Raw genomic sequence first — 9,227 nt, 5'->3', positions numbered from 1 at the left:
CCACATATTTATACTTTAAACTAACCACGTTGAACTCTAAGCATAAGTAATTAAAAACCTAGTTATAATATAAAACTTACCGTTTTAAGCTAAAAAATTAAAATCCTCTTATTGTCAGCGGACCAAAAAGCAATCTGCGGAATGGTTATACAAAAAAGATTTTTTTTCCATTACCTAACCTTAAATCCCCACATTATTTTGCTTTATATACGATTGAAAGAACACATTAAATTTTTTTAAAAAGGTCTATGGAACCGAAAAATACAAAAAAATTCGCGTATAAAGTTAGACTACTTTGGTCACGATAAAGGAGTAAATCTTGGCCCTGTTTAAAATGATACATGATAGAGCACACTAATACAGCGGCTGAGATATAGCACTATCCTCATAAAAGACAAGTATTGTTTATTCCCCCCCCCCCAATATGTTTCTATAGAACACAAAATTACAGTGCCACAGGCAAAATTTTTGCGAGAAAATTTAAGTAGCCCCTTCAAGGTTGCATACTTTTTTTACTGACCAAAAATTCTTTTTCCATTTTTTAGGCTTTGAAAATTTCCCCTAATACATTTCTATAAAACACAAAATTACAGTGCCATGGGTGAAATTTTTTCGAGAAAATGTGAGTTGCCCTTTCAAGGTTGCATACTTTTTTATGGACCGAATTCTTTTTTTTTTTTTTTAGGCTTTGAAAAATTCCCTGCCTTTTTTGGATTTTTGTCAATTTTTTGAGAAATTCCCTGACGATTCCCACAGGCAAAATTTTTGCGAGAAAATTTAAGTAGCCCCTTCAAGGTTGCATACTTTTTTTACTGACCAAAAATTCTTTTTCCATTTTTTTAGGCTTTGAAAATTTCCCCTAATACATTTCTATAAAACACAAAATTACAGTGCCATGGGCGAAATTTTTTCGAGAAAATATGAGTTGCCCTTTCAAGGTTGCATACTTTTTTATGGACCGAATTCTTTTTTTTTTAGGCTTTGAAAAATTCCCTGACTTTTTTGGATTTTTGTCAATTTTTTGAGAAATTCCCTGACAATTCCCGGTTTTCCAGTCTGGTAGACACCCTGCTATTACCAATTGATTCCTCAAACAAGGATTCACTGTCAAAAAACATATTGGTCAGTTTATATGTGCCCAAACATTTTTTTAATACCTACTAATTTCACACAAGGACACCAGGTATTTTTACATGCAGCTATTGGGACCTAGAACTCACCATTGATTTTTCTGGAAGACTTCCACCATTTCACCGACAAAGAATCGGTTCCTGACAAATGCTAGAATGTCATCTGACATCTCCCTCAATGTTGTCCGGTCTGTTGAAGTTGCCAAGTACAAAATTGGGAGTCTCAGCTGAAAGAGATCAATTAATAAAAGTGTAAATATATTACTATACATAACTAAGTAGGTGGTACAGCCTGTATGTTAGTGCAAGTTATCTAGGGTAAAGAATAGCCAGCCTAGTTAGCTTGGAGGGTAGTACATTAGCCTTGAAAGTGCTAGGTCACAGGTTTGATTCCTGCCCAGAGTGGATTTTATGCTAAATAGATAAAATTTGTTCTTGAAACAGCTGGCTTATTTCTTGTATCCTGTCTTTCTAATCTCTCCGTTTAAAAGACCTATTATTCCAATATCTTTAACTTCAACTATGTTTTAGAAGGGAAAAGTCCTTTTCATGGGTGTATGGAAAACATACTAAATTTCCCCACAATGTATGTGGAAAGCACATTTTCTTAATTTTCTATATACCTATCTACTTACACACGAACAAACCGCGGATACCGCGAACAAACCGCGGATACCGCGAACAAACCGCGGATACCGCGAACAAACCGCGGATACCGCGACCAAAGCGCGGATACCGCGAACAAACCGCGAACAACCGCAGATACCGCGAACAACCGCAGATACCGCGAGCAAACCGCGAATAGGTGACTTATCACAGAAGAATCGATGGGGACCTTCCACTTATGAAAATGAAGGGGAAATGAGTAAATTAAGTCCAAACTTCAAACCTATGGTCAAAATGTAGGAGAATCCTCCCCTCAACCCCCTACATTTCCCCTGACCCCCTACATGGTTTTTGGTAGTAGGGGGTCAAGGGGAGGTTTCTTCAGACCTAGATTTTTGTCAGAGCTCATTCTCTTTTCTGCTTTCAGACTGGAAGGTTCTCTCTGCTCCCTCTCTCCTCTCTGTGATATCTCCAAATTAATATTTCAACATGATTTTTTTTTTCAACAAGAGTTTCCATTAGAGTATTTAAGATGACCAAGGAGTCTTTCCTATGTAACTTTTCATGAGAAATCAATCGGTGTACATGTAAGGGTTCTAGGAATGATGGTTCACGAAATATGCGCTTGCAACAAGCCAATATCAAAAAAATTCGAAAGTTATCTTAAAAAAAAAAAAAAAAAAAAAAAAAAAAAATCCTCAGCAAAAAAGATGCATCTGTTACCAGACAAGTTTTAAAAGGACAAAACAACGTCAAGTCGGTTTCAGGATAAAAACTACAGCTTTTCACTTACCCTGCAAAACAAATCGTGACTTAGAGCTGTCATTCATTTCATCCTCTTCTAATTCCAGAACGTGATACACAGCACTCAGTAACATCTGTAGTAGATCGTTCAGGGGACCTGAAAAAAATTAACAACTCCAATAAGTAAATATTTATATTGGGTACCCTTATAGACTCTTTACCTACGACGAGGTTGACGAAGGCGTTCTCTACCGTCTAACCCTTAGAGATCGCTTCTTGTGTGGTCGAATTTTCAATATAACTTAGAAAACTTGAGAATTCTACCCAACTTTTTTAAACCCAAAGTCCACTACGCTAACCACTATGACTACACTGCCCTAAATCACTGCGACCTGATAAGATGTTTTGAAACGTTTTAGGACTACACTACTGAGGTAGGTTTACCTTCTACTTCCGAATCGAGCAAAGCTTTCTCCAGAACTTCAAAGGTGAGTCCAGACTGGTTGCCTTTGGGGAAGAACCGCTTCTGACCAACAAACTTGTCGAAAATGTTGGCGAACTCCAATATCTGGACGAGGTGGCCGAAATATTTGTTGGGGAGCTTCATGTGAATGGGAGAGGGTTCGGGGAGTTCCTGTGGGAGGGAATAGTGGGGATTAAAAAATAATAGAATAGAATATACCTTGTTTATACTACCAGCATAGGATGTTTATGCTACCACCAATAATGACCACTCTCACGGTCCTACCTTGAGTAAGTATAGACCATTGACAAGAAAGTGCGTTACTTTTTTTTTGTGTTGACCCATCACCCAATTATCAGCTGAAGGGAGACTGAAGCCTGAACTTTCTCTTATTGAAGCAATTCGATTCAAAGAGTATTGTTGGCAAAGGCCTCACCACTTTCTGTTGAAAATTCGGAACAATAGAAGTAATATATATTTCATTACAGACTGTATCACGTCAGAAACAAAAATATTCCTACGCACAGCTACGAGAACATATTCGATTGCGTATTACAATACTTTATTCTGAGTTCATTATGTAGGAATCTACGTAATCGACCAAGTGCATACGAATATGTATCTACGTAGGAATTCCTGTAACTTTACCTTCAAATCCTCTAGTTCCAAGTCCTCTTTCTTCTTCTGATATTCCTTCATAAACTCGGCCAGCTTCAACTTTTCCTGCTTCTTTTTCTCCTGCAGCTGCAACTTCTCTTCTTTCTGTTTCCGTTGGATTTCCTCCAGAGTGATTCTCTTCTTTTCCAACTTTTCCGCCACTTCCTTTTCCTTTGCTTCCTTGGCGGCTTTAGCATTGGCGGCATCTTTGGCCGCAGCTGCGTTCATTTTGGTCGGCGAAGATTTCTTCGTTACGAAATGATCGAGGGTAGGCTGTTGGGATTTCTTCTTGGCGGAGTTGCTAGTGTTACTGGTCGAGGGTTTTTGATTGGACACGGGTGGGGATTTGGTTGGTTGCCGATAAAACTTGGGCTCGGAGCCGACGAATATTTTGCTCCACTGGGTTTGACCGAGATTGTATTTCTTGTAGACAGAGTCCTGAAAGTGAATGAGTAAAGGATATTCATGTGGACATACAGAACCAGATCGTATAGTATCTCCAATGGAGATAAAGAGTTATGATGGCAGATAGTTAATTGAATAGAGTAAGGAGTTGTGATCGTATTATTAGTGTCAGGTAAAAATGAAACTAAAAACCTTCAACTATCTTCTGGAAACGAGATACCACGTCAAGTAACATGTAAAGTGAAAACATAGTATCTATTATTCCAATATCTTTAACTTCAACTATGTTTTAGAAGGGAAAAGTCCTTTTCATGGGTGTATGGAAAACATACTAAATTTCCCCTCAATGTATGTGGAAAGCACATTTTCTTAATTTTCTATATACCTATCTACTTACACATTCAACTATGTTTTAGAAGGGAAAAGTCCTTTTCATGGGTGTATGGAAAACATACTAAATTTCCCCTCAATGTATGTGGAAAGCACATTCTCTTAATTTTCTATATACCTATCTACTTACACATTTTTTTGTGACTTTAGGGATAGTCTATCGAGTATCGAGTATCTCACTTGCTACTCACATGACATCTTTCACTTACCTTCACTTTAAACACACCCTTCCCATTTGGACAATCATTTTCTACAAACTGTCGAATGAAAAGCCTATTCTTCTCCTGGGTATACACAAACTTCTTGCGTCGGATTTTATCAGCAGGCACCGTGACCAGGGCATCCTTGTTCATAACGGCAGTTGTGCCATCAGTCAGTACCTCAACCTCATATTTGTACAAATTCTCTGGCGGGAAAAACTTACGAGGGTTTTTGGTTTTCTCACTGTGGGGGACAAAGATCATGGAATTCGTCAGTACCTCAACCTCATATTTGTACAAATTCTCTGGCGGGAAAAACTTACGAGGGTTTTTGGTTTTCTCACTGTGGGGGACAAAGAAAGATCATGGAATTTAAATTGAACAATTTCAAGACAAAGGGAAGGTAAATATAGCTTGTGTTAACCTTATTATGTAAAAGAGCATGGTTGGTCCAGTGGTACCTAGCATACTTGTTATGCAAAAAGTCCTGGATTTGATTACCATTACCATCATAAAAAAAAACACCCTACCCAACGGTACAAACGAAGTCTGATATTGCCGGAGTTGAATAAATAAAAAAAGTTGAAACGAAAAGGAGTTAAATGAATACATAAATCTTCTTCTTCTTCTTCTTCTTACTAGCCTTTTCCTATTAAAATAGGGTCGGAGTTTCTCATCAGTCCCTTCCAGGCAGCCCTATTGTGTATCTCAGGTCCCAATAAATTATTTAACCTCAAGTCTTGATTCACACAATCTTAATTAATAGATGAATCTAACCTTAATACAACTCCTTGTGAAACTGACTGACTCACTCACTCATACTGAGGGTGTGGTTATGTACCGGGTTGGGTTGAGCTCGGACGAGTTGAGACAGGACATTGTTTCTACAGTTTGGCATGGGAGTTGTAACTTAAAAACAAAGTTAGTTTACCGACTGACTCACTCATACTGAGGGTGTGGTTATGTACCGGGTTGGGTTGAGCTCGGACGAGTTGAGACAGGACATTGTTTCTACAGTTTAGCATGGGAGTTGTAACTTAAAAACAAAGTTACTTAATTTACAAACCTTACCTAACCCAACCCGGTACATAACCACAACCTGATTCTAATCCACTTTAAGATGGGGTGGGAGGATGCGGTTTTTACCATTGGATGTCTCATTTTTTCCACATACTGACGAAGTGCGAGTAATACTAATAAAAGGTTGAGATTGCTTACCTAGGTTGAGCTCGTACACACTCTTGACCGACAGTTGTTCCATAATATCAGGTCTCTTCTGTCTGAATAATACTCCTGGGTCATCAAACACCCTATAGCCACCTCGCTGTTCATATCTGAGTGTACAGAGATAAGTCAGAGAAACAGATTTAATAAAGCTACATTGATTAAGTCTGGCTGGGGGGGTTTAAAACAGGGAGTAGACCAGCTTAGTCTGGCTGGGGGGTCTTTAAACAAGGAGGATACCAGCCTGAAATTTCCCTTGCTAAAGAAATAGCAAAGGTTGAGTGCGAAGGGCATCCACTGGTAATTTTTTTGTAGCCAAAACCAATTACTACATACTATAAGTCCGAATAGAAAAAGTATTTCTTATTGAAACGAGATTTTTGTCAGAGCTCATTCTCTTTTCTGCTTTCAGACTGGAAGGTTCTCTCTGCTCCCTCTCTCCTCTCTGTGATATCTCCAAATCACTACTTTCACGAGTAGGTTTACAATGTTTACATCTCATGATCTCATCTCATTTGTGTTGGACAAAATAATCGAGATATTCGAGAAATAATTTGCATATAAATTCGTTTTAGAAGACTACGTATGGGGAGTAGTAAGTTATGGGTAATATTTCATATGTTATTTAAGACAAAATTATCTTAAAAATGACAGAAAAACACACCTTAACTTCAATATTAGTTATTTTTGATAAACACATTCACGACAAAATTATCTTAAAAATGACAGAAAAAAAAACACCTTAACTTCAATATTAGTTATTTTTGATAAACACATTCACTATTAATCAACGCATCTGAAAATGCAATACGAGTTGTGCAGCACTGGCAGGACTCAATATGACAGCATTTGTTTGGTGACCCTGGATACATAAAGAAGAATATAGGTATCTGGTAGGGGCTGCCAGTTCCAATGCCAAAATGAGAGTTATACCTACTTAGATAGCTGAAGCGTTCTTTTAAGATTATTATTGTCCTACAACAAAGCTATTTTGGGCCTTTTCAATTTTGTTGAATTTTCATCAAGTACCTGTACCTATTAGCCTATTACAGGGTGTCTACCAAAATGGAAAAATAAAATTCCCTGACTTTTCTCGGTTTTCCAGTCCATTTTTCCAAATTTCCAGTCTACTTTTTCAAGATTTTCCGCCCTATTCCCACTGCGTCACAACAGATCTTTTTTTTTTTTTTCTTCAAGTAACTTTTATTTTAACCACCCTAATTATTAAAACACAAAATATATGAATCTTATTTATGAAGACTCGAACTTTATATGTTTCAATCCCTGAGAAGACATGTCTGAGAAAGGTAATACAGTTTTCAGTGCTAACCTTTTCCCATCTTGGAAAAAATCCTTGATTGTACCTCCTAGCTCTAAAGTAGGTACCAATCAATAAAAAATGTCAATTTCCCATGCTGATAATGGGCTCTCTAACCATGGTTTGACAGAAAACCCCATGACTACTGCAGACTGCAGCTATGATTGTATTTTTGTGGGAATATTTCTTTATCTGCAAGTAGCTACATGGTCAAGGATCAACTAAACTTGAAGACCAAGGGTTAGGTTAGGCACAGCCAGCTATACCTCCGTAGATCGAAGAAAAAGCTATTTAGAGCCTAATCATAAGGTTAGGCACAGCCAGCTATACCTCCGTAGATCGAAGAAAAAGGTACTTAGAGCCTAATCATTCTGTTGAAGATTTACACAGAGATTAACTTTTCATCATGGATTGAAAATAATTTATAGCATAATCTCTGAGTGCAACCTCAGCCCTAAAAGCCTTTTTGGAAATCCACAGAAGTAGTCAAAGTTTTGGTCGAGGGAGACCATGGAAGACTGGGAGATCCCCAAGGAAGAAATACTCATAGGATCACGCATAGGCTCTGGATCATTTGGTACGGTATATAAAAGCCTTTTTGGAAATCCACAGAAGTAGTCAAAGTTTTGGTGATTATTCCCACTATGAATTCAGCTGAATCACATCTAGTATGTACATAGCCAAGAGAAATGATTCCAATCCATGGCATAGAAACCACCCAAGAGGAATGTACCAATCTCTGATACCTTTAAGGATTTTTTTTCTCTTTACGTTATGTATTTTAGCAATAGCAAGCTTATTATGCCTTTGGTTTATGTACCTTAAGTACATATGTAGCAAAATATGGATTTCTACATAGACACGTTAATATTCTTCTGTTCATGGGTGTGGTGAGTCGCCCTCAACTGTCTATAGTCACTCAATGGTGTGATGGGAGCTCTCTGTATCCAATCAGACTGCCCAATCAGTTTAACATTATTTACCAGACCATTGACAATAAATTTGAGGTACATAAAAAAAAAAAAAAAATCCTGGAGGAATAAATTTCCTCCTGGAGGAAGAAAAAAATCCTGTAGGAATCTGAATTAATGAATGTTAATTTCATTGCTTTGCTATTAATACTACAAACTACAACCATAGCTCTATGCAAGGCTCCTAGATTATAATGTACTCATGTATTGCAACAATGACTTCTTGAGTATTATCTCAAGGTTTTTCCCCCAAATTTTAGATTAGCCCTATGAATCCATAGGTAAACTAACCTAGAAGTGAGACTTCTTGAGTATTATCTCAAGGTTTTTCCCCCAAATTTTAGATTAGCCCTATGAATCCATAGGTAAACTAACCTAGAAGTGAAAAATTGTGAGTTGGTACTTAGGTGCTAATGCTATGAGAAACGTCCTTGATTAGATTTTAGTGTGTCTGGTGAAACTCTTCACAAAGATGGTGAGCTACATTGTTCGAGTAGCTTTGCCTTCAAAGCTAGTCTCCAAAACCTACATAATAGTGTGTCTGGTGAAACTCTTCACAAAGATGGTGAGCTACATTGTTCGAGTAGCTTTGCCTTCAAAGCTAGTCTCCAAAACCTACATTAGCTTAGCATGTTTTTCTTACAAATTATTGTGAGAGACACTTACTCGTAATCTTCAAAAGCTTCACCAGTTTGTGTGCAGTAGAATAGTTCGTCACTATCTTTCAATCTATCCAGATTGACTTTATTTCGGACAAATGGTTTTTTATTCAAAAGAGGAGGCATGATGAATTGATTTCTTTCCTTCAAGTGTTTGGTGAGAGAACCGTTCTCCTTTTGGAGGGAAGAACTCTGGGCACTTATTTCATGGGTTGGATCTTAAAATAATGGTTACACATAGTACTTGTTGCTTTCCCAATATAAAACTTTCTTTGAAGACCTCAAAAATAAGAATTTAAAGGAGTAAAATAGAGGAGAATTTAAATAATTATTTTAAAAAACTACACGGCAAAAGGAAAACACAGCAACGGACAGAAAAAGAAGATACACAAAAACGCAAACACCTGGGATGAGCGCCATATTTGATTGTTTCCAGGAGTTTAAGATCTACTGGATTCAC

The 9,227-nt window shown here is 37.4% G+C and overlaps 1 protein-coding gene across 1 annotated transcript in view; it reads right to left on the bottom strand.

The window, feature by feature from the left end:
* LOC103507860 (bromodomain adjacent to zinc finger domain protein 1A) overlaps nt 1–9,163 on the bottom strand; it is a 35,678-nt gene extending 26,515 nt beyond the window's left edge. Inside the window, exons 1-6 of the mRNA XM_026822618.1 lie at nt 8,775–9,163; nt 5,814–5,929; nt 4,605–4,900; nt 3,592–4,038; nt 2,925–3,114; nt 2,530–2,637 (exon numbers count right to left, since the gene is read on the bottom strand). Of these exons, the coding sequence (XP_026678419.1) occupies nt 2,530–2,637; nt 2,925–3,114; nt 3,592–4,038; nt 4,605–4,900; nt 5,814–5,929; nt 8,775–8,893 (1,276 nt within the window). The 5' untranslated portion in view covers nt 8,894–9,163. The remainder of the gene's footprint in view (nt 1–2,529; nt 2,638–2,924; nt 3,115–3,591; nt 4,039–4,604; nt 4,901–5,813; nt 5,930–8,774) is intronic.
* Between the last annotated feature and the right edge of the window lie 64 nt (nt 9,164–9,227).

This window comes from Diaphorina citri, unplaced genomic scaffold (genome assembly GCF_000475195.1).
Source record: "Diaphorina citri unplaced genomic scaffold, Diaci psyllid genome assembly version 1.1 scaffold347, whole genome shotgun sequence".
NCBI lineage: Eukaryota > Metazoa > Arthropoda > Insecta > Hemiptera > Psyllidae > Diaphorina > Diaphorina citri.
This window is presented reverse-complemented; position numbering and strand designations above follow the sequence as displayed.